At 44.0% G+C, this 25,966-nt stretch overlaps 3 protein-coding genes across 4 annotated transcripts; 1 reads left to right on the forward strand and 2 right to left on the reverse strand.

Moving 5' to 3' along the window:
* The first annotated feature begins 4,358 nt into the window (after positions 1-4,358).
* Positions 4,359-6,784, forward strand: LOC144706662 (F-box protein SKIP22-like). 2 transcript variants are annotated; one of them, XR_013582295.1, is made up of 3 exons: positions 4,359-5,666; positions 6,243-6,315; positions 6,389-6,784. XR_013582295.1 is itself a non-coding variant. In XM_078579662.1 (2 exons), exon 1 carries the CDS (start codon positions 4,381-4,383, stop codon positions 5,632-5,634), a length of 1,254 nt encoding a protein of 417 aa, XP_078435788.1. In that variant the 5' UTR covers positions 4,359-4,380; the 3' UTR covers positions 5,635-5,666; positions 6,389-6,784. The 2 variants fall into 2 exon arrangements, 1 of the variants encoding a protein (XP_078435788.1); XM_078579662.1 differs by lacking the exon at positions 6,243-6,315.
* On the reverse strand, positions 6,070-8,921 carry LOC144706663 (AP2-like ethylene-responsive transcription factor CRL5). Its single transcript, XM_078579663.1, has 7 exons — positions 8,184-8,921; positions 8,043-8,125; positions 7,723-7,811; positions 7,580-7,653; positions 7,455-7,499; positions 6,529-6,605; positions 6,070-6,451 (listed from the first exon to the last, which is right to left on the reverse strand). Exons 1-7 carry the CDS (start codon positions 8,525-8,527, stop codon positions 6,276-6,278), a joined length of 888 nt encoding a protein of 295 aa, XP_078435789.1. The 5' UTR covers positions 8,528-8,921; the 3' UTR covers positions 6,070-6,275.
* Positions 8,922-23,231: 14,310 nt separating this feature from the next.
* LOC144706801 (uncharacterized) lies at positions 23,232-25,215 on the reverse strand. The gene is made up of 5 exons (XM_078579855.1): positions 24,841-25,215; positions 24,655-24,782; positions 24,476-24,588; positions 23,875-24,060; positions 23,232-23,393 (listed from the first exon to the last, which is right to left on the reverse strand). Exons 1-5 carry the CDS (start codon positions 25,158-25,160, stop codon positions 23,364-23,366), a joined length of 777 nt encoding a protein of 258 aa, XP_078435981.1. The 5' UTR covers positions 25,161-25,215; the 3' UTR covers positions 23,232-23,363.
* Positions 25,216-25,966: the final 751 nt, after the last annotated feature.

Consider the following 25,966-nt stretch of genomic DNA (forward strand, 5'->3'; position numbering starts at 1 on the left):
TCCGAGGGAGCAAGATGGCGTGCTCCATCACTCTTATACCAAGAGTAAAAGGTCCCATCTTGACCGCACAATCATTTTCATGGACTTTTTGCTACATTCAAGCTAATAGCTTTTGGGATCTCGAGATAAGGAATGCATAGGTCATAGTAAAAAATTGTTAATCACGCAGAATATGTCTTTGAGGCCTTAGATAAAGAGTTCACTTACAAAACTATGACAGGAATAAATCTAATTGGCTATCTGGTATATATTAACATTCAGGAGTTTGTGTATAGTAATTTAGTGAACTCTTTGTTTGAACAGCATCACCATCTATTATATATGTCTCCCTAATAATGGCTATCAAATCTGCTTTGCTCTTATTTTGAGTAGGACTAGATAGAGTTTTTTGACTTGGATATTTTCATATCTTTCTCAGATATCCTTTGAGTAGGAATATCTAGATCACATGCTTAAATAATTTTGCTCACTGTATTATGACCTCATTTTAATCTATTTACTAAATTGAGAACTTCAATCAATGTCAATAAAAGTTATTTTTTATTCACTAAGAGGCGAACAAATTTTAAGTTCTGGATCCCCCTACCAATCAGAATTAAGGAATAAATTACATGGAGAAAATTTGGGAAATGATAGAAGAATATTTTATTAATCATGTGCATAAAAAAATCATGTTCCTCTCTCTCTTTCCCTCATTCATTATGTGCTGTATCAGTAGCCATCCATCAAGATAAGGCTCAAAATTATCCTGATTTTCAAGATTTCATCCTTTGGTCATTGTTTTCATGCAGAGAAAAAATGCCTGATCCAAACAAAATATAAGGATGCAAGTCGAGGAAGAGGCTTTTGAGGCTGAAGACAAGACCATTAGAACTTCAGGAATCTTATCCAAGGTTTTTGTATCATCAACAACACTTTCATCTGGTCATCCTATATTTTGTATTACTTTCTTCTTCTATCCGTACATTTCAACCAATTACTCTATCCAGAATCCTCCATTTTCACTCTCTAAACCCCAATAGATATCTTTGTTTCTCCCTAGAAAATATATTGGTCAAGTCCTAAGAGGCATTTGAGGGTCACCTAGGGCTATTGCTGCTCATAGTCACGTGGTCGCTGCCTTATTTTGGGGTTGCGGCTAACCTCTTAGGACTTGACCCAAACATTTTGAATATTTGGCCCATTTGGGACTAACAAAGATTTTTTTTACTTTTTTGAACCTTCTTAACCTTGATGCTCATGATTCATTGCTCTCCCACCCACCATTGCCACAACCACATATAATATAATGTTAAGCAAAAATAATCAAATTAAGTTGGAAAACTTATTATTTTATCATTTCTAATAATTTTGCGTCACTTATCCATGACTGCAGCCATGACTGACCTAGACACCCCTGACTGTACCCTCGTCGCCCACCATTGTCATGGCCATCGATAATGGAAAATGAAATACCTTTATCATCTAAAACTGAAAGTAAATTAAATTAGAAAATACATTTTTCTATCACTTACAATATTTTTTTTATTTATCAAAAAAGCTATATTTTCCACTTCTAATTATACAAAGAGCTATATCACTTTTAACTGACGTTAGTTTAAGCTTATAAAAAATTCCAAAAGTTAATTTTGATCTCCATCTGGATTGGTCCATTATTTGACGTTGGTTATTGTGTATTTAAGTGGAAAAAATTATTAGTTTTTAAGTCTAGAGTAAAATAAGAACATAAAACCCCTAAATGTAGCATTATCCTATGCAAGCATGATGTAAAATTTATAGAAACTTGAGATGATGTGGAGAGCCCCTCGTAACCACAATGAGCACATAGGCTTTTCATTGGTTTTTCATTTAACTCAATTTTTATCTAAATAACTAGTCTAAACCCCTATCTCCCACTGTCCTCAGCGTGCAGCGGGGGGTTTGGTGTTATCGTGTCTACCCTCATTGCCGGTGCAACCATTACCCCTCGCGTTAACACACGTGCCACCTTCGCGCCGTGTAGCTGTCACCTGTGCTGCTATAAACCAGTGATGCCTTCGCTTGTCCCATTATCACTTGCATAGGCACCACCCCTACCCTGTCATTGCATGCGTCAGCATTGACCCATGCTGATGTGGCCTTGCACATCCATTGCCTATGCAGCCATCACCCTGAGATGTTGTCCACCCTCGCCGACTTTTCCCCACCCGTCCATTGCGTTTGCAGCCATCACCCTGCGCCGTTGTCTGCCCATGCCAAGGTGGATCTGTGTGTTTACCAGCTCATGTCACCAATGCCCCATGGCGCCACCACCCCAAATATCCTTAACCTGGGTGCCATCACCCGTTACTGCTGTTGCTCATGCCGCCGTCTCCCCAAGCGCCCATTGCTTGTGCCGCCATTGCCTCCTCCACCCTCCACACCATGATCTGTCATGCCATGCTACATAATAACACCCTAAATTATGTGCTTAATTAAAATAATTAGCACACTTTTATCCATTTAAAGAGTTTAAAATAGGGTTTTTATCATAAATTTACATGTTAATTAATATTCCAAGTAAATTCTGATTTTACCCTAATTTTCTGATAATTTATGAATTTTATAGAATTTATTTAAGCTTGTAATAACTCTATCTAAATAGAAAAGGTAGGTTGAAAAAGTAATTTGAATGTTAATTAATGTGGGGATGAATTACTGAATTTATAGATTTTTCTGGAATTTGTCTTATAAATTGGTTGCAAATATACCCTTAAAACAGCTCTCGGTCACGTATTGCAGGCGTAAAGATCCAAGTAAAAATAGTTTGTGTTTTATCCAAATAACCTGTATTTTTCTATGTTTTTTAGGGAAATATGGAGAAGAGAGAAAGCGGAGGGGCATATTTACAATTACTTCTGGGCAGCGTCAGTTTGCGCATGCGAATAAAAGTAGGGACTTTGAAGAAAATGTCAAGAAGTTGATTTTGCGATGTTACGTGGCAAAATCTCGGTCGTCGGAAGAGAATCAGATGACTTTAATGCGATCAGTGGAGAATCTTTTGAGGGCGGTAAGTGCACTGCCCATGCGGTGCACGAAAAGATGCACTCAGGGGAGGTGACGTGGCGACATATGATTGGGTGACGGCAGTAAAAATGCACAATTAAGTGTGCTTTCAAATGTATTTCTTTTATTTTTTCTCTTTCTCTTAATGTGTGAAGAGCTGGACTCACAAGTAGTGTTCTTTCTCAAGATATCATCTTTCATGCAAAAAATATGTAGTCTACCAAAATCCTTCAACATGTCTTCATATTTTCTGAAATTTATCTCATCATTCATCTGAAATTTTTTAATCCCTAGATCCCATGTTGTCTTTTTTGGTTGTCCCGCAAATGAAGTTTGTGGCATCTGTATCATCCCCTGTTGATCTGTATCCATCATTTTTTTTCTTATCAAGTAACTTTCCTTCATTGAGTGATCGTTGCGTAAACCAGATGAAGCTTTTCTTGGTTAGTTGAGGAGTTCAGCTACTTGCATGCAAATTCAACTAAGCAATAATTGTCCCACTTGATGATCCTTACAATCAATGTGATTGGCTACTCAAATGGAATCATACTTTTCACCAAAAATCTCCTCTGATTCGTCCTCAGGGAGTAACCCCACTCCCAATATATGAGGAAAATTGGTAGAACTACCTCATGATACCATGCAAATATAATAATGTTTTGGTTTAAAATGTTGATTTTTTAAAGTTTCTTACATTATATTTACTAATATATTATCTTTCTAAATTGAATTTTATAATTTTTATATTTATGGATTGTATTTGATTTTTTATGAATTTCTTAAGTGTTTGGGTCTTAATTCTCTATGTTGTTACCTGCCGCCATTTGATTTGTCGAATGGGTCAACCCATATATAGATAAAAAATTTCCTCCTTGACCCAATGCCCTCACCGCTACTTCAAGTCATCTGATTGTCAGCTCCACCATAGCCTCTTATCTATCTATCTTTTATATAAAAAAGGCTTTCTGGGTTCCCTAAAGATATTCATTTGCCCCATAAATTTTACATATAAAGTGGTATTAATACATCATGTGATCTATTATTTCTTCCCAACTTCTGTGGTGGTAACTCCTCCCAAATTGCTCCAACGAGACAAACATCACGCTTAACTTCAGAGTTTCCCTTTTCGTGATATTTCCTTTGCAATCGAAGTGGATTATATATCTATCTATTTATATATGTATATCTATCGATAAATATGTCTATCTATGTATATATGTATATATATCTATTTATCTATATATATATATATATATATCAATTTATCAATATATCTATACATCCATCAATCCATCCATCTGCACTTATATATAATTGTCTGCGTCTCTGGAACATTCATTTGGTAGGGGAGAAGAGATGAAGTTGCGGATCCGCTCATCGGAGACGAGGGAGACGATCAGATTAGAAATTTCTTCTTCCTCGACGATCAGCGATCTCAAGGCTTTGATCGCCGGGCGGTTGATCTCAAGCCCAGCAATCTCCGTAGACGATGTTCATCTCTCGCTCAATCGCAAGGACGAGCTCGTCGGAGCAATTCCAGAGGAAACCCTAGAAACCCTCGGAATTGCTTCCGGAGACCTCATCTTCTACACCTTGGATCCCTCTAGCTTCACGCAGCCTTCCTCTACATCGCCATCCCCGATTCTATCCGCCGCTGCTCCAATCGATGGATTAGAATCACCTCCTCAATCGAAGTCCGATGAAAGGGGGAAGAATTTGATGGCGGAATCGGAAGGGCAGGGATTCCCGAAATCGGTCATGGAATCTGTGCATGGGACGGAGGAGAAGAGGACCGACGCCATGAATTTCCTTGTGATCGCCATGCACGCCGTTTTTCTGGAGTCGGGCTTCAATGAAAGCTCTTTCTCAAAGGGTTTTTCTACTGTCTCGATTTCCTACTCTCTGCCGGAAATCCACGACGCTGTAGAGCTCAAGTTTCTCCTCATGGGCAAGTTCTTGGACGTCTACGGGCATGTTGTCGGAGGAGACGGCTCCAATCTACGTCGTCTCTGCGTGGACGCCTCGAAATTCAATCCCGAAGACGAGGAGGCGAACTTCGATATCTGGAGAAGCGTCAAGGACAAACTCTTCTTGCCCCTTTTCATGGAAATCTGCAGCAAGAACGGGCTGCCTTCTCCTCCTTGCTTCATCTACCTTCCGACAGAGCTCAAGATCAAGATAATGGAGCTTGTCGGTGGCGTTGATCTTGCTCGAGCCGCTTGCGTGAGCTCCGAGCTCAGATATCTTTGCTCAAACGAGGATCTGTGGAAGAAGAAATTTGCAGAGGAATTCCCGGGCAGGGAAGCTTATGGGTCGAGGGGAAATTTCGGAAGCCGATGGAAAGACAAGTTTGCAGCCTACTGGGAAGATCGGAAGAGAATCGAGAGGCACAGATCAGTTTCTACTATATATCAGCACGCCGTGCCATTGCTTCGGCCGAGAGATCGATCGCCGTTTCCTGGTAATCTGCCTAATGTTCTTGGAGGGGATTATGATCGATTTCCTGCCTTTGGCGGCTTGTTTTTTGGTGGGTCGCGCCGAGCTCGGTCTCCCTTCTTGCGAGGTCAGAGGTCTGTTCCTCGCTGCAATCTTGGCGGTTTCTATGCATAGTTCAAGGAAGAGTGTTCTTCGCTTGTATTCTGGTTTGTCTTCGCACTTTGATACTTTAATACCTGTACATTTACTCTTAGTATTATGTTCCTACGCTCAAATTTGAACTTTGTAGATTACTAAATGTTCATCTCGACTGCTTGGTGATAGCATTCCAAGCCCCTCAAAAACTAAATCTCAGGACCACAGATCTTAAATTTCATTTCTAAACCCGTTTCCCAAAAAGTTTATGAAAATCTTGGAAAGAACCCCATTGTGAACATTCCAATCTTCTCGAAATGAAAGTCTCAAAACTTTCAAATGGGTTCCGAAAGGAACGATTCTGACTCTAACAAGAATATCCTAGAAGAACAGAGTAAAAATTTGATATTAAACTCATAAGGTTTCCTCCCCCCCACCAATCAATAAATTTTGTAGTCGTCCAAGATTCAAAAGTAAGTGAAACAGGTCAATACATGACCTAAAATATATATATATACCCTCATTCATAGAGAGATTCCAGTAGAAATAGGTCTAAAATGTATGAAAGTTATGATGTATGTAGAGGAGCCCATGTTATAAATTCAGTCTCTAGTCCCAATTACCTGCTCAAACGTCGGTCCACGCAGCAAAAATCGGTCGGCGCAGCGTTGACGACTCAGTCAACGGAGTCCACGGTTTGACCCCCTCTTTCCTTGCCACGTGGGTACAATCGGAGACCTGCTATTGGTTATTTTTTCCACGTCATATCTTGATATATTGAAGTTGGTGACAGCGCTCAGCCCGCGGAACCGGATCGCTGCCACGTCATACGCTTCGGCGGCGTCCTCTTCCGTCCCTGGAAGGTCAACGCAGGTCAACCCATACGAAAAGTCAACAATTCAAAGCAGGTGTACGTTGTGACCGCGGGCTCACCGAAAGTTCCTAGATAGAGGTCTTTGTTACCGGCGACCCTTCCGATCCGAGCCTGCCATCTGCCATGCTGGTGGTGCCTGCGGAACAACAGAAATAGCCCGAAGCTATGATGACATAGAGATGAATGACCTAGGGATGAATAGCCGTCCCATCCAGATAAGAACCGCATCTGGATAAACATTGGACGTGACACAGGACGAATGTATTAAAATTTCATCTTATGATTTTTTCATCTAATTTTTTAATCTTCTATGAATCTAAATGTTTATCCAGATGTCTGACTGAATCTGGAAGATAGGATGGTTTTGGGAACATGATGGTAGTTATAGTTCCGGATCATCCCAGACATAGACGATGGACGGCACGGGACGGGACGGTTTCTCGTCCGACAATAAAAAAAACATCCCGTCCAATCATATCGGGATGGTTTTTCATCTCGTCCAGTCCTCCCAGGATGAACTTGAGTCTCGAAATTTGTCCTGGACGAAGAAAAACCCATTTATATTTTTAATATATTAATATAGATTTTTCTAAGTTTTCAAGGGAAATATGGAGGAGAGAAAATGCAAATGGACATACGTACAATTAATTCTGAGCAGCGTCAGTTTGCACGCCGAAAAAATACAGGGAGCTTGATGCAAATTGTCGTAGGGGGGCCACATGGCGAGATCTCAACCGTCGGATGTGAATCCGACATTTTTTGTCCACATCCTTCTGTACATCGTCCGAGACCTCCGGACGGACGGTTTCTTCATCCCACGGGACGGACGGTTTCGTCCAGTGGTCCCTGGTATGAATTTTCGTTCCAAAATTCGTCCATATCCTTGGACGGGACGATTTTTTCGTCCCGGGACGAAAAAAACGTCCCGTTCGCGTTCCTGAATTATAATGGTAGTGCATTATATCCTTGGTTTATCACTTATTACCTTGTGACTCCCCGGTACATCGATGCTCCCCTGGAGAAGCCGCTACTGTTCATGAGTTATAGAGAGAGACATGGTGAACCAGATGGAAGATGAGAGAAAGATACAGAGAGAGAGAGAGATGATACCTTCTCAAGTGGGCAACATACTCGGGCCGTGTCATGTTCTTCATCTCTTCCAGCTCCTCAGCATAAGACTCCAGCTGGGTCAACCCCAAGTGTATCCAAAAGTCAACCCCTAATCAAGAAAAGTCAACGCAGGTGAGACGTACCGGGAAGTTGATGCAGGCAGAAGAGCCCCAGTACTTGAGCGACGCCAGATCGTAGGCCCGTGCCGCCTTCTCTTCGGAGGCATATCCACCTGGGTCAAAGTCAACAGGCTGACCAGGTCAATGAATCTGAATTGACTTCGTAACATGAAGATGAATTTGAATTGACTTCGTAACAAAGAGGGCGGAGAGTGGCTACCAAGATAAACTGCACGTCAACGTCATCGTTGTCGTCGCCATGCGATGGAGACGACGACGAAAAGAAAAGTCAAAGTCAGACAACAGAGAAAGGGAGAAATCTCGGGGTTCGTGGCAGCGCTGACCTTGCCGTCCTTTCCGGGCTTGACCCTCCTTCCTGATGCTACTGTCCCAGAGATGAGCTTCAAATCGACCAGTCCATCTGTGTCTGAAACAAGAAGACAGATGACGTTGACGTTGACGAAAAACTAACGGAGACGGCAAACCTGGTGACGCCGCGATACTGAGAAGTTCGATGGCCGAAAGGATGCTTCGGACCGTCCCGGAAGGCAGTCGCCGTCTTCGTAACGCCGTCAGCTGTCAAAGGGGAAGAAGCGATTTGATTGGACGGCGTTGAAGCTCGGAAGGTGCCCTCTGATGGCGGAAAATAAGAGAAGTCTCCGATAAACGGAGAAGTGACAGAAGAGAAGAAGAGAGGAGGAGAGGGGATGATGGGAGAGAGAAGATGGGAGAAGAGATTGTGGGTTTCTTCTCCGTTTCCATAGCTCATGCCGGTTTCAGAGAGATAGAGACTAGCGGCCTGATGATGTGGGTCTTCTGGAAACTCCATGCGAGAATAAAGTAGAGACAGAAACCCAGTCTACTCTTGCTTTTAAGATCTTGTGGGCTTCATTCCCCACTGTTTCTGGACTCCGTTAAGAGAAAGAAGGATCTGGGATAGTGAACGGCTATTTAAGAGAAAGAAGAAGATAAGAAAACCAGTTTTCTTCTGCAAGACGGGATGATTTTCTCCCGACCAGCGTTAAAATAGCTGCGATCCCAAACGACCCAGCTTGGAGAGAGAGAGAGACTGAAAGTGATGGTAAGTTTTCTAGCTCACATTGAGGACAAGACAAAAATCTCTCTCTCTCTTGCTTTCTCTCTCTTCTCAAGGGGCAGGACAACTTTGCTCCCTTCTCTTCACTTGGGGTGGCAAGTGGCAACCGCTGCGAGAAACAGACGAGGAAGAGAGAAAGGTTGAGAGGAGGGTTTTTATCAGTTACTGTGGTTAGGGTTTGGGTTTCTTTTACTCCGTTGCCCAGGAGAAAGTGGATGTGAATGATACGACCAGGATTCTGTTCGAACTTCCAAGCTATAACTTCTAACGTGCTTCGAGTTCCATCTATCTACCCGTTTTAAATGCACAAGAAAGAGAAAGTTATAGATATAGAGATAGAGATAGATATATATATATATATATAAAGAGATAGATAGAGAGATACGTAGATAGGTGCATAGATATATATATATATATATATGTAGAGAGAGAGAGAGACGGTAGATGCAACTTCAACATCATCTCTGCACAGTGATGGTCCAGTGATGCGCTACTGACGTTCTGTACGCCTCTCAGGGAACAGAAGAACCCAAACGAGATCTACAGACTGATTCTAAAGTGAATAGGCTTGAACGGGCATCCGTTTGGACGGACAGAACGGGAATGAACGGACGTCCATTCAATCCTCGGTTCTTGGCATTTTATTTCATTATCTTCTCCAGTCCATCATGAGTCCCGCTCGGACATTCCGTGATGAAAAGTGGAATGAATGGACCGATGGATGTTAAAATGGACTAAAAATACAAAGAGAGTGCAAGAGCGAGCGAGCGATCGAGAGAGACAGAGAGAGAAAGTGAGAGAGAGAGTGAGCAAGACAGACATAGAGAGTGAAAGAGAGTGAGTGAGAGAGAGAGAGAGACAGAGCAAAAGAGAAAGAGACCGAGGGAGAGAGAGAAAGAGAGAGAAAGCGGGCAAGAAAGAGAAAGCGAGAGAAAGAAAACGAGAGAGACAGAGAACAAGTGAGAGTGAGAGAGTGCGGGAGAGAGAGAGTGAGGAAGAGTGCGAGACAGAGAGAGCGAGCGAGCGAGACAGCGCGCGCGCCACAGAGAGAGAGATGGCGAGATAGCGACGAGTGAGACAGCGCGCGCGCGACAGAGAGAGAGAGAGAGAAATGGCGAGATAGCGCGCGCGCGACAGAGAGAGAGAGATGACGAGATAGCGAGAGAGCGAGTGAAAGAGTTCGAGAGAGAGGAGAGAGCGCGCTCGTGAGAAAGAGGGAACGAGAGAGAGAGAGAGAGAGAGAGAGAGAGAGAGAGAGAGAGAGAGAGAGAGAGAGAGAGAGCGAGCGAGCGAGAGAGGGAGAGAGAGAGAGAGATCGAGTGAGCGAGAGCTCGAGAGAGAGGGAGACAGAGACGACGAGCGAGAGAAAGCGAAAGGTAGAGAAAGCGAGAGAGATAGCGAGAGAAAGAGATAGTGAGAGAGAGAGAGAGCGACAGAGGGAGAGATCGAGAGAAAGAGAGAGGTAGAGAAAGCGAGAGAGATAGAGAGAACGAGATAGTAAGAGAGAGAGAGACAACAAGAGAGATCCAGCGAGAGAGAGAGAGAGGGAGACAGAGACAGCGAGAGAGAGCCAGAGGAGAGAGAATGAGAGAGAGAGCCAAAGACAGAGAAAGTGAGAGCGAGTGAGGGAGAGATCGAGAGAGAGGGAGACAGGTCGAGAGAGCGAGAGAGATAGAGAGAGAGAAAGAGAGAGAGGAAAAGAGAGCGAGAGAGAGCCAGAGGAGAGAGAACGAGAGAGAGAGCCAAAGACAGAGAGAGAAAGAGAGAGCGAGTGAGGGAGAGATCGAGAGACAGGGAGACAGAGACAGCGAGAGAGAGAGAGATAACGAGTGAGAGCAAGAGAGCGAGTCAGAGAGACAGATAGAGAAAAAGAGAGAGACTGCGAGAGAGAGCAAGAGGAGAGAGAACGAGAGAGAGAGAGGGAGCCACGACAGTGAGAGAGCATGTGAGCGAGAGATCGAGAGAGAGAGAGAGAGAGAGAGAGAGAGGTAGAGAGAGCGAGAGAGAGATAGAGAGATAGGGAGAACGAGAGAGTTAGAGAGAGAGAGAAAGAGAGAGACAACGAGAGAGACCCACAGGAGAGAGAACGAGATAGTCAGAGAGGGAGAGAAAGAGAGAGACAGCGAGAGAGAGCCACAGGAGAGAGAACGAGATAGTCAGAGAGAGAACAATAGTCCGAGAGAGAGAGAACGAGATAGTCAGAGAGAGAACAATAGTCCGAGAGAGAGAGAACGAGATAGTCAGAGAGAGAACAATAGTCCGAGAGAGAGAGAACGAGATAGTCAGAGAGAGAACAATAGTCCGAGAGAGAGAGAACGAGATAGTCCGAGAGACAGAGGGAGAGAGGAGATAGTCGGAGAAAGAGAGAAAAAGAGAGAGACAGCCTGAAGAGCCTGAGGAGAGAGAAAAAGAGAGAGATAGTGTGAGAGAGTTAAGAGGAGAGAAAAAAAAAGACAGAGAGATAAGGATAGACTGAATAATGGGAGAGAGAGGCAGAGAGAGCGAGCGAGCGAGCGAGAAACGAGAGAGCGAGATAACACACGAGAGAGAGAGAGAGAGAGAGAAAAAAAAACGAGAGAGACGGAGAGCGTGAGAGCAAGCGAACGAGAGCGAGAAAGCGAGCGTGAGAGATAGAGAGAGAGACAGCGAGAGAGATATAGCGCAAGAGAGAGCGACATCGAGAGAGACAGAGATATAGCCCACAAGAGAGAGGGACAACGAGAGAGACAGAGATATAGCGCAAGAGAGAGTGACAGCGACTGAGAGAGAGGTAGGGAGCAAGAGAGAGGTAGGGATAGAGAGCGTGAGAGACCGACAGCGAGAGAGAGAGGAAGAGGTAGAGAGCGCGGGACAGCTACAGAGAGAGAGAGAGAGAGAGAGAGAGAGAGAGAGAGAGAGAGGGTTAGCTAGAGCGATAGAGATAGAGGTAGCGAGCCGGGACAGCTACAGAGAGAGAGAGAGGTAGAGAGCGAGGGACAGCGACAGCGCGAGAGAGCGACAACGAGATAGAAAGAGATAGATAGGGAGAGAGAGAGCGAGGAAGACAGAGACAGCGCGTGAGAGAGAGCGTGAGATATAGTGATAGAAAGACAATGACCGTCTCCGTGGAGCGATCGACTCCACCTCTTTGAATGACTATCGTCTTCCATGTCAACCATGGTCTTCATCCTGGTCAATAACGGTCGTTATCCCTGTCAACAATGGTCATCGTCCAGATGGATGACGGTCAATGTCTTAGAAGACATGGTCATCGTCCCTGTCCACAATGGTCCTCGTCCCGGTTGAACACTATATCTTCGACATCCATGACTGTCTTGTACTCGCCCATGATGGCCGTCTTCATTGTCCTTGATGACAATTATCATCCCCGTCGTCAACGACAATTGTTGTCATCTTCAATGACGGTCATCGTCCCCCTCTTTGACGGTCGTCGTCCCCTTAGTTGATGATCTTTGACTCTGTTGTTGACAGTCGTAGTCCCGTCATTGACGGTTGTCGTCCCCCTCGTTGACAGTCATCGTTGTCGTCCCCCTATCCATTTCCCCCTCATCAACAGTAGATTACAAAATTGCATAGTTCAGAAGGAGATTCAGAGAGTGTTGTACTACTCATAGCCAAATGTGGGACCACTAAAGGTGAAAACCCTACTTATTGTACCCAAGGGCGCTTGGTTGATGTATGAAAAAACAAACTCTTCCTTCGCCCTCTTGTCTTCCTTCTTCTTCCTTTCTTCCTGGTTCCTTCTTTCATCCCTTCTCTCCAAGACCTTGAGCTGCATTCTTGTCCTCCCCTCTTCTTCTCTTCTCCTTCCCTCATCTCCTCCACTCTCCTCTCATATAATATGGTATCAGAGCTAGTCTGACTCCTACAGTCGAGCTAGTCTCTTCTGGTGGATTCCATTCATAAAAATGGTCTGTCGTTGTTTCTTATGTGCTATTAACAAATCCAAAATAGCAGGTCATTAATTCTATATCTTTCACTGTGTTGATGTATCCCAAAGCCCATATTTGGTGGTGTTGAAGAGTTGATTGGTTGGTGTTGCTGTAGTGTCGTGGTGAAGTCATTCTTTCCACTCGTTCAAACGGGTTGATTGCATCTATCTGATTTGGTTTGTATTGCTCCTCAAGATGGCAGAATTTTCTATCATGCACGACACTTGAGAGGTTGATGGCACGCCTATTAGAGTAGCACTCTTCAAGTGACGAGGAACCTAAGGTTGTTGTGCTTGAACCCAATTCAACAAAATTGTATTCTCCTGACACATATCTAAGCTAGATGAGACAGGTACATCTTATGTTGACTACACATAATCTACTAAGATATATCTCTGGTGATGAGGAGCGCCCCAAAGGAGATGAGAAGGCTCTAAAGAAGTGGCATTCCCATATTATTGGTGGGTTACTTGGCTCTATGATTCCAAATGCGGCTCGTAATCTCGATTTGTTCAGTATTGCATCTGATTTATGGGAGGCTATCTCCAAATTATACTCTCATGAGTACAATAATTTACGTGCCCATAGGGTGCAACGAGAACTTTAGAAACTTTTCCAAGGCACTAAGTCACTGACCAAAATGTTGGAGAACTTCATTATTTTGATTACTATTTTCCTTTTATTCTTACTAAACCTAATGATTTCATCAAGTTCAAGTAGTGGATTGAGTGTCTCTGGTTGGTTGATTTTCTAGATGATTTTAACGATGAATTTGAGCATTGTCATTGAGGAATACAGCCTACTCTTGATGAGGATATTTTCCAATTATTTCTAAAGAAACATGTTTGAAGTTGGCAGTTTGATGGAGAACGATACCCCGCTCCATCAAGGACGATGCCGAAAGCCCCCGCTGTCGTCGGCGACAACTGCCAGCTCGAGACCCGCCAGATCAGCCTGCCAAGGCGCGGGCGAAAGGTATCTAGATAGATTTGATTTTCTCGGGCCATTATCCTCTCAAAGGCCCTTTTCGTTTCGTCTTTCCCCTTCGAACCCTCTTCCTTTTCTTTTTTTGTTTTGTTTTAAAACATTTGTATTAGTGGTCTTAAGAGGGGGCCCCTTTCCAAATAGGCTTCCCCCTCTTTTGGTCCCTCCTTAGGGCCCAACACCCTCCCTACATAAGAGAAGGAGAGGGCTCCCTAAAGAGTTAGAGAAGTCTTTGAATTTTTGGAAAGAAAGGATACCCTATTCCGTCCTCTTGTGATAGGAAGAAGAAGAAAAAAGGAAGGAGAAAAAAAAGAGGAAAAAAGAGAAGGAATGAGAGCGGGAACAAGGCAGACAACCGTGTCCCGTTCCCCGTTCCGTCGGGTTCCCGTTCCACCGGAACCCTAGGCGGCCGCCGCTCCACTGTCGGAGACCGCCGTCCCTTGGCGGAACCCTAGGCGGCGCTCTGCTCTGATTCGGAGGCCGCTCCGCGCCGCTCCGTCACCCCGAGCACCGCCGCCTGAGTGCCGCCGTCCTGCGACGCCCAGGGGCCACCGCCCGAGCGCCGCCATCCCGCAATGCCCGAGGGCCGCCGCCCGTGCACCGCCGTCCCGCGATGCCTGAGGCCCGCCGCCTGAAAGCCGCCGTCATGCGATGCCTGAGCGCCCTTGTCCCGCGACGCCCCGAGGGCCGCTGCCCCCAGGGCTGCCGTTCCTTGCTGCCCCGAGGGTTGCCGTCCCGCGCCCCACCGAGGATCATTGCCCCCACACCGCCCCGAAGGCCGCCGCCCGAACGCCGCTCGTGCTCTGCACCTCTCCCCTGCCAACCTCACTCTTGCACCACCACTCCTAAGCCGCGCCATGCCGCCAGTCGAGCGATGCAGTGCCGCCACTGGCACAGCTCCACTGACCCTGTTTGACGGTATCTCCGCATCGATGGGTGTACGACTCTGGGATGACGTCACCAAGAGGTACCGCGCTCCTCTAGCCCACCCGTTAATTATCCATTGTCGTATATCTCTTCGATTTGCACTCCACCGCGCTCGGGATAGAGTAGGTGAGAGTATAACGGACACGAGATCGTCCAAAGAGTGTCTTCCCTAGGTAAGGGCCGAGCCCGTCTGTTACGCGAGAGCACCAACAGATTTAATCCGTTTGGCGCCATAGATTCCTTTGTCGCTCCGATGAGGGTCAGGAGGTCATCGTCACCGTCATCGGCCGCCTGCCCCCGAGCACGGAGCCCGGAGAACCCCATGAGTCAAGGCCTGCAAGTACCATCACCTAGGCTTGCATCGCATCACATAGTTGCATCTCGATAGGTCCACACCGATGGACGTTGTCTTCAACGACCTCCGCTTATTATCGCCCTCAGTATATGAACGTTGCCTCGGATACCTCCCTTGATGAATGACGTCTGCGACGTCGTCGTGCACTATCTCGGTAACCGAGCATCACCTCGGTACCCAACCAACCACGTCCGGACGACGACACCATCATCATCCTGCATCACAACTATTGTTCCTCAACTGTCCGCCTTGCGATACACTCTCATAGCCCACCAACCTGTGAATTCTTCTAGTATTATTTCTAGGTAGAGCTATCGTGAGGACTCTATGGCGTGACGTGATTTGATATGTGATTATTTTTGTATGTTGGTCATATTAGAGCATATTGTTATGATTTACATGGTCGTCCTCATTCTTCCAATATTTGATGTTGAGCTATTGTACAATTTGGTAGTGGTGGGCGATCTACTCATAGTCGCGGCAGAGGGGGATCTGCTCATTTCTCTTATGTTGCCCCTCATGAATGATCGAAATATATGTGGTCGGCAAGCCAATCACACATTCCAAATCTTGTTCCATGTTCATTAATAAAATATATTCATTATAGTGCACATGTGATGCTTATAATGAAGTCCATGAATACATTATCACAATTAGTGAATTATGATGAGATCGTAATACAAAGATTACTAGCCTTTAAGCATGTGTTCGAAGGATACGCGAGAAAGACATCGAAGTGTCCAAATAGAATAGCACTATTTAGCCTTACTCATATGATGAGTATGGCTTTTCCCGTAGCCATTAGTATGGAGACACTAAGGATAGATAGTGGGTGGTCTTTAGTGGAAAGAGTTCACTGAATTGATCTGTACAAATCCCTGAAGGGTATTATACCAAACTGTCAATCAAGTTTATTCACGTCACGGTTGTGTACGTGGTCCTTAGACCTAAGACATCTTGTGGACGGACAATTGTACTTTGACTATGACATATGTGTCCTTAATCATGAGATTCTAAATAGACTTAGTTCGGGTACATCAAGAAGTTCACGAAGACAATTGAGTGATCAAGATGGGATCATACAACCTCAGTATAAGAGGTGACAGCTCAAGGAAGATAATGCGATGAAGTCCTTGGCCAAGGCAGTGAAAAATCAGGAGAAGAGTTGTCATATGATTTCGGAACGCATCAATATTAATTCGAATGAATGATTATGATAGTTGGCCACACCCTAAGTTGTCCTAGGAGGGGAAAGTGCATGAGGTATTATACATATACGCTAACCAATGATGAACAGGTTCCATGAGAGAGTCGATACACACTCCTTTGTATCTTCTAGAACACGAGGTGTAGCTTGGCAACCCACGTATTGGAGACCCAACATATCGATTTGGTTAAATCAATCCTACGTTAATTAATCTATATGATGATATAGCTAATTAATTTGGAAGGTCAATAAAGGTTACTAGGCCACTCGAGTCAGTAACTAGACTTATACATGGGCCTAGAGGGTCACACGCAAATGGTCTTTGGATGTCACAATATATACTTAAGTTTTGAGGTTTTTTATGAAAAATACCCACTTAGTATAAATAGTATAAATAGCCCCGAATGAAATTGACCCAGGCCAGAATTGTTCAGAGGCTTTTCCCTTCTTCTCCCTTCTCCCCATGACTCATCTCCAATCCCAATGCGATCGGGATGGCGTCACACGGATGATGTAGATTCCACGGGACTCGTCAATGTGAAGGAGGAGATCCGATGTGTCAAGGACCGCGTGTATATTTCTAGAGGCTGCACACATGAGCTGCTTGATTCGTCTCGCTCCAAGATCCAAGAAATCACGGACGCGATCTGTGCACAAGTTCCTCGTTTCAATCATTTTAATGATGTCTTTCGATTCTGTTACATCTCTTCCACTGCGTGGAACCCTTGTCTTCATCCAGGTCTAGTCCTCTTGTAACCAACAAGGAAGACTTGACGATGTCAGAACTCCAGCTTCTACAACATTTTCCCAACAGTCTACAACCCTCCACTCGTGTTTGATAAGCAAGACCATCAAGTACGAGACCATCAACCTCCAACTCAATCAAAGAGAGTTACTTCACACATTATGATAATGAAGGTCAACTATTTGCTCGTAGTAGTCATGTATCTCCATGGATTGTTGACTTTGGTGAATCCAATCATATGAGTGGTAGCTCAAAGGACTTTATTTCTTATTCTAAATGATCCGATACTGATAAAGTACGGCAAGCTGATGGCCAATTTATTCCTATTTCGAGAAATATTACTATGAGATGTATTGATAAGATGAACCTTTCATCTGTTGTGCATGTACGAAAGTTTCCTATAAATCTACTTTATGTTAGCGCCCACACTCATGAGCATCATTATGTTAAGAGTTTTATGAAAATCGTTGAATCCTTCAGGAACTAAAAACTAGGGGAACACTTGGGGCTGGCACGATGTGTAACAGAATCTATTGTATGGATGCCGGGGACCGGCACAATAACACCAACAATGGGTTATTAGTACTCTCTTCCGCTGAACAAGAACTACTTTTGCATTATTGTAGGCTTGGGTATATACCATATGATATTTTGAAAGGCATTTATCCTATGTTGCTTAATGATTATGATAAATCAAAATTAGTATGTGTTGCTTGTAAACTAAAAAAACATACAAGAGCCTCCTACCCAGAATCAACGCACATTGCTACTTCACATCCATTTGAAATCCATTCATTCTGAACATATGGGGACTATGTGGGTCTTCCTCAATCTCTGGTCATCAATAGTTCATTACATTTATCAATGGGTTTAGTCGCTACACTTGGGTATATCTCATGAAGCGCAAGAGTAGAGCCTTTACTTGCTTTCAAGAAATTAATAGTTTGATATTTACGCAACAATCAGCTATAGTAAAGATCTTCTTCTCAGACAATGGCACATAATACATGTTAATGGAGTTCCAAGATCATTTGTCATCGCTTGGCATTATACAGAAAATTTTGTGCATAAATACCCTGCCCAGAATGGAATTACTGAACTGAAGAGTAAACACTTGCTCGAAGTGATTCGCGGCTTAATGCCTTCAATGCACAAAAGAATAATCACAGCTTCCTATCTTATTAATTTTATGCCACTCTGAGTGCTAGAGTTCAAGACTCCCATTGAATACTTACAATGTAACAATTCATTTATTGTACCTCCAAATGTATTTGGTTGTGTATATTTTGGAGGCAAGAATTTGAGGACAAATGATTGGGAGTCTTAAAGTAGAAATGGTTAAATATCATCAACCCTCTATGAGTAAACTTGACTCTCGAGCCATCAAATATATATTTGTGGGGTATTGACCCACACAAAAGGGATACAAGTGTTGGTAGCCATCAGAAATATAATGTATGTGAGTATGGACATGACTTTTCATGAGAAAGAATTTTTATTTGTGACTTATCTAAGTGAAGGAGATACCACAATTCAGGAGCCAATATTCACGCCTAAAGACCAACCTCAAGCTCAGACTATATATTAGAAACTCAAAATTGACACTCAAATGATCCCAACTCAATGACAAGGGGAGAAACTATTGCAAGAACCCCATACATTTGATGGAGAGAACCCTCCATCATTTGAGGTAACTTCACATCTTGTCCACATAATGATGAAAAGGTTGAAGAGCATTCCAACGAACCTGCAAGAGATTTAGATGTCCCGATTGCTTTACCCAAAGGGTCATGTCGCAGTGTGCTTCCGTCAAAATTTTGTGATAGAGTTGGGTAAAAACATGATATTGCAAACTTTGTGTCTTAGGCAGCCCTTGAACCATCCCAGAAAAGCTTCGTTGCATCTCTCTTCCATAAGTGTTCTTAGTCACTAGAAATCAGCATGGGAAGACCCAAAGTGGAAACAAACAATGCTCGAGGAAATGGATTCTCTTGAAAGAAATAAAACATGAATATTGGGAACTTAGTAAACTACCAGAAGAGAAGAAGTTAATGGGATGAAAGTGGGTATTCATTGTCAAGCAAACTTCAGAAGGAACTGTAGATCGATAGAAGGCTAAATTAGGGGCAAAAAGATATGCTGAAGCATATGGCCTAGATTATGAGGAAACTTTTGGACCTGTTGCAAAGATGAGTTCTCTACGTACTCTCATCTATCATGTGGAAAATAAAGGTTGGGATCTGTCTCAACTTGATGTTAATAATGCATTCTTACATGGCGATCTCCAAGAAGAAGTGTATATGGAACTTCCTCCTTGATTTGATACCTCACATACAATAATTAAGGTATATTGTGTAAAGATATCATTGAATGGCTTGAAACAGTCCCCAAGGGCATGGTTTGATCACTTCCACAAGGTTATTGGTTGAATGGGATATTAACAAAGCAATGATGATCACACTCTCTTCTTTACAAGACATATGAGTAAGATTACTATCATCATTGTTTATGTTGATGATTGATATTATTATCACTGGTGCTGATGGAAATTAGTGAACTAGTTGAAAAATAATCTGGCCCGAATCTTCGAAGTGAAAGATCTTGGCAAACCGAGGTGCTTCCTTGGAATCAAAGTCTCCCACACAAGGAGGTACTTCTCACTCAACACAAGTATACACTATATCTCCTTATAGATTCTAGAATGCAAAGTAAATTGATACCCCTTCATAAGATAATCATCAACTGGTACATGATGAGGGTGAGAAAGTTGACAGGTTATAATACTAACAATTTGTGGGGTGGTTAATCTATTTGTCACACACATGCTCTGATATTACTTACGTTGTGAATGTGGTCAGCCAATTTATGCATGATCCTAGATCATGCCGCTTGGATGTTGTTATGCACATACTACGGTATCTTACAGGTAATCTAAGGCGTGGAGTGCTATACTCGAATGAGAAAAGTTTGATAGTGGAATATTACACAGATGCTCATTGGGCTGGAAATAGAGATGGCCGACATTCAACCTCAGGATAGTCTGTATTTAATGGGGGGAAACCAGTCTCATGGCGAGGCAAGAAACAAAGTGTCGTTGCTAGATCTATTGCTGAAACAGAGTGTAGTCAATGACCTTTAGTGTGTGTGGATTGTTATGGCTAGGAACAGTGATGTTGGACCTAGATCTCCTCAATCATTATGCACTTATCTGATATTGTGACAATAAAGCTGCTATCGAGATTGCCAACAATCCCCTAAGATATGATCAGACCAAGTATATAGAGATTGATCTCCATTTCATAAAGGAGAAGCTAGACTTTGGAATCATATAATTGACACATGTTAGCTCAAAGTAAGTTGCTGATATCTTAGCAAAGGGGGAGAACTCACAAATATTCACTTCCATGTGCACCAAAATGAAGTCGCATGATATCTTCATCAATCATGGAAATCTAAATGACATCTCGATGATCCATGACATTGCTATTTTACTTGTTGCTCATAATTTTAATCAGGTTGGATGTTAGTTACATCGCATCCTGAAGGGAGAGTGTTTTAAGACTCATATCCAAATGTGGGAATCACTAAAGGCGAAAACCCTACTTATTGTATGCACGAGGGCTTGGTTGATGTATGGAAAAACAGAACAAATTATTCTGCCACCCTCTTCTTCTCTCTTCCCTCTTCTTCCTTTATTTGTGGTTCATTCTTCTTCCTTCCCTTCTCTCCAAGATCTTGAGCTGCATTGTTCTCCTCCTCTCCTCTTCTGCTTCCCTCATCTCCTCCACTCTCCTTTCAGACAATAGAGAGAAAGAGATGTGTGTGCCGTAAAAGTGTGATAGAGAGAGAGAGAGGAACAAGCGAGGTAGAGAGACAGAGAGGTAGAGAAGAGCAAGAAAGAGAGAGAGGGGGGAGATGATTGAAGCAGAGAGGAGTGAGTGAGATTGATAGAGAGGGAGAGAAAATGGAGCCACACAGAGAGAGGAGCAAGAACGATAGAGAGAGATGAGGAAGTGAGATAGATAAATAAAAAGAGACACTCGAGCAAGAGATTAGAGAGGAAGAGAGACACTATTTTTTGTTTACTTATTTTCTTAAACATTCACTCATAACCAAAGATTCTCAGCTGTGTGGCATCTAGATTTTAGTCCCCCCACAAAACTCAGGGGAAAAGTAAATGTGTCTCTATTAACCCAACCTAGATCTTCTGGTCACCTTTTTCCCCTCCGTTTTGACAAACTTTGATTCAGGTAGAGAGAGTAAATAGTAGGCTTGTTTGATGAAAGATGGATGATGCTTTCATGTGGACTGCAAGGGACTGAATGAACATCAGTTCAGTCATTCTTCCACATCATTTCCTTTTGTCAGAGTCATCATCTGCTATGTTTCATAATCATCAGAACTCCATCATCAGTCCCATTCCATGATAAAAAAACAGAACTGATGATGAATGGATGGATGATGAAATAAACAATATGCAAAGAGAGGGCGATAGCAAGCGATCGATGGAGAGAGAGAAAGAGTGAGTGAGAGAGTGCAAGAGAGACAGACCAAAAGAGAGACAGAGGGAAAGAGAAAGTGAGAAAGAGTGAGAGAGAGACAGAGAGAGAGAGAGAAAAGGGATACAGAGTGAGAGAGCAGAAGTGAGAAAGAGAGTGAGAGAGAGAGAGAAAGGGAGACAGAGTGAGAGAGAGGAAGTGACAAAGAGAGTGAGAGAGAGTAAGCCATACAGAAAATTTGAGTGAGAGTATGAGAGAGAATGAGAGAGTGTGTCAGGGAGATATTGAGAGGGAGAGAGCAGTACAGGGAGAGCAAGAAGGGCCCACATAAGATGAAGAAAGGGAACAATAGAGAGTGAAGAGAGAGAGAGGGAGATTGAGCGGTCAGGAGTGATGGGGAGGTATAGAGAGAGAGCAACAACAAGAGAGATAGAGAGTGCGGGATAAAAATAGATCTGCGAGGGAGTGAGAGAGGGGAGTGAGAGGGAGCAAGAGAGAAATGGAGAGAGAGCACGAGATAGATAGTGAGAGAAAGAGAGCAAATGTCAATAGCAGCCATTAGCAGCGACCGTCACCATTTCCATCGATCACAATAGCCCTCTTGTTGATGATAGTTATTGGCCAGTCAACATTCACTGTTGTCGTCGACGAAAATTCTCATCCCTGTCCAAGATGGTCCTTGTCCTGGTCAAATACAGAATCATCCCCATCCAGGATGGTCTCGCTCATGTTCATAAGGGTCATCATCCTTATTGTCAATGACAATTATCATCTCATTCAACAACATATGTCGACCCCGTTGACAACTGTCATTATTTCCCTCATTCATGGTCATCGACCCCGTCATCAATGATCCTCATCCCCATCGTCCATGATCTTCGCCCGTCAGTGTCGTCACCAATCATTGAACCTGTCAGCAGCAGTTGTCATGTCATCAGCAGTCATTGTCCCTATCGTTGACGGTTTCCATTCATCATTGGTGGTTGTTGTCCCCGTCATTGACAGTCATCATCCTGTTGTCGTCAGTCATCTTCTCCATCGTCATAAGTTATCGTCCCATTGTTGTCATCATCTGCGTCGACATTGATCATCATCCCCATCATTGATGGTTGTCGTCCCCGTTGCCGTTGGTCATCTTCCCTGTTGCCGACGGTTCTCATCCCCATCACCGTTGGTCTTGCTCCCATCGTCCATAGGTGTCATCCTTGTCATCTATGGTTATTGTCCATGTCTTCAGCGGTCATCGACTGCCTGTCATCAACGGTCATCATCCCCACCGTTCATGCCAATTGGTCCCATTGAAGGATGGTCATCAACAGTCATCCCCATCGATGGTCTGCATTGACAATTATCATCATCCCCACTGTCCATGCCATGCCTCCCTGTCCGCAGTTGTTGTCATATGCGTTATCGCCACCGTCGTCTATGGTTGTCATCCACATTGTCAATGGTCATCTTCCCCATCATAAACACTTGTCTTACCCTTGTCAGCAGCGGCATCTGTCAACAATCCTCATCCGCTATCATAAACTCTACGGACATTGTCTCCTTGGTAATCCCCATCTCGTCGTCCTTGTCGTCGGCGATCATCGTTCCCTTCTTCTCCATTTGTTGACTTAAGGTAATTTAAAATAGCTTTTATTCCTTAAATAATCTTTCACATTTACATCATTTTAAACTGCATCACCAATCCTCGTCATCCGTTCCCTCATTTCTGTCCATAGAGACGCAAGATGAGAGAGGATGACAGTTAGTCATCTGTCTAACAAGCCTAAAAGAGAGAAAATGTAAGGAAATGGATCCTTTGGGAGGCCTTGGCAACGTATCAATTACAAGCAAAATAGAGGTCTTGGATGACGAAATTGACCTCTCTCTCTCTCTCTCTCTTTCTCTCTCTACGGGCCAATTCCAAACCAGCTATCACCATCTTCTTACCAATGACATCAATAGCTGCAAAGAAAAGTAGATGTTACAGAGAAAAATTAACAAAAACTTACTGGAAGCAAGCTTTAGTAAACTACCCAGATAGAGTAGACATGGTTGTTCTGTTCTTGTTCGTTTGAAAAGAACAAAAAAATTGCACAAAAGAACTGCACAGGGCCTTGTTCTTTGTTCTGTTCTTTTTTTGTGCAAAAATTAGAACAAATTTTCGCACAATTAGAACAATTTGAACAAAATTCACACATTCGAACAAAATTTGCACAAAGCGAACAATCGAACCGCACAAAGGTGTGCGTGAAATTGTTAATGTTCTGTTCGGAAAACCGAACAGAATGAACAAAACGCATAGATTCACACAAAGCGAACCGAACAACCATGTGGAAGGTAGAGTAAGGATTCAGTTGTAAAGATTTATAAATCTCTCGAAATCTTTACTCCTGTTTTAACCATCTGGGCAATATCAAGACTATAATTAATGAAATGAACGCACCTCAAAGAGCTCGAAGGGGCTGCCGCGCTTATAAACATCGTTCTTGTTACTTTGCCCATTTGGGAAAAGAGTGTAGAGAAGCGCCCGCCATCCTATGAGCAAGACTCCCGTCGTTCCCATCGTTACCAGCCCGAAGCTGATCGGCGGCGCATGCCCCAGCGATATCGCCCTGATCAGAATCCCCGTCTACGATCCCAAGAACAAGATCAATATCCATTCAATTTAGAAATTCATAGAAACTTCCCCTTGAATCGATCAGACATAAGGTACCCATTTATCCCCATTTTACAACCTACATGTTTGCAGCCTGTTTGGATCGGTTAGCACAATCATTGCTCGAACGTGATCAGATAATCTCAAATTCATATAATGCTGTAGAAATTTCTGATCAAAACAGCGATTTCCCTCCAACCGAACGATTTTCAATCAATTAGAGCTTCTTTTCAAGATGTTGATCCTACCCATTCGGATTCAGAATAGTCGTCATCTCTTCTTAAATCTCGCGCGGATAACAAGAGAGGATGACAAAACCGCCGAAAATTCTCCACGATCGAGCCTCGATCGAACCAAAAATTCAATTTTTTGGAAGATCAAAACTCACAGGAATGCCAGCGGCCCAAGATTTTGCGGCGGCAGCGACGGCCTTCCCTCTACCGTTCACCCCCTTCCCATCATCGCCGAATCCGCCGAGGAAGTACGCGCCGAGAAACCACCCTGCCAGAGACCTCGATCAGAACAAAAATCAGATTCAAAATCATCGGACAAGAGCCTCGAACCTACCCGCGACGAAAGGATCGGCAGTTCTCAGCGTCTCCGAGTCCAGAACCGGAAGCCCGTGGCTGAACCTTCCAATGGCGGAGAACAAGAGCAAGAACAGCACGTCGCCTCCGGCGAGCAAAGCCACGCGCCTGCAATTCCGCCATTGAATTTCAAGAAGAAAGATCAAGAACAGCGAGAAGAACTCACCCCCAGGATTCAATCCGGGAGGCGGGGCTGGGTTTGTCGAATTGGATCACGCCTTCCAAGGGAACGCCGTCGTCTCCGACGGAGACGATCTCTCCGGCGCCGAGGAACTGCCGCGAAGAAGAAGAAGAAGAAGAAGAAGAAGAAGAAGAGGGGGTGGCTTTGGGGTCGGCGGAGGGCTCGCCGGCAGCGCTCGACGAGGCTGGCTTCAGACTGTAGCTGAGAAGACGCTTGGAGAAGAGAGAGGGGCGGCTTCTTGAGAGGGAATTAGCGGTTGATCTCGCCGGCGGAGGCTGGTTCAGCAGCGTCATCGTCCCCGCCATTGGAGCTCGGAGGAAGCTCCCCCCTCCCCCCAAATCGAACCCTATCTGGAGCTCGATCTTCGGTGGAGGAGAGGGTAATGGGCTTATTGGGCTAAATGGGCTTAATGGGCTGAGAAGGACCTGTTAGAGAGAGATGGAGTACGGGGAAGCGGGGCCGGGCCGAGTTACGAAAAATTACGATGTCGGTCAACTCGTTCAGGTTTTGTCGGCTTGTGGTAAAAGCCGGTGTCTCAATTACCTGGACCGCCTAGTCTTTTTTTTTTCTCTCTCTAGTTTTTACCCTCTTCTCTCTCTCAGTATTTTTTCTCTCTAGTGTTTACCCTCTTCTCTCTCTCGCAGTATTTCTCTCTCTAGTTTCTACTCTCTTCACTCTCTCTTTCTAGTTTCTACTCTCTTTTGTCTCTCTCTTATTTCTACTCTCTTCTATCTCTCTCTTGTTTCTACGCTCTACTATCTCTCTCTTGTTGCTGCTCTCTTCTATCTCTCTCTCTCTCTCTCTCTCTCTCTCTCTCTCTCTTGTTTCTACTCTCTTGTATCTCTCTCTCTCTCTCTCTTGTTTCTCCTCTCTTCTATCTCTCTCTCTCTCTCTCTCTCTCTCTCTCTCTCTTGTTTCTACTCTCTTCTATCTCTCTCTCTCTCTCTTGTTTCTACTCTCTTGTATCTCTCTCTCTCTCACTCTTGTTTCTACTCTCTTCTCTCTATCTCTCTCTCTCTCTCTCTCTCTCTCTCTCTTGTTTCTTCTCTCTTCTATCTCTCTCTCTCTCTCTTGTTTCTACTCTCTTTTCTCTCTCTCTTGTTTCTGCTCT

This window comes from Wolffia australiana, chromosome 8 (genome assembly GCF_029677425.1).
Source record: "Wolffia australiana isolate 7733 chromosome 8, ASM2967742v1".
Classification (NCBI taxonomy): domain Eukaryota; kingdom Viridiplantae; phylum Streptophyta; class Magnoliopsida; order Alismatales; family Araceae; genus Wolffia; species Wolffia australiana.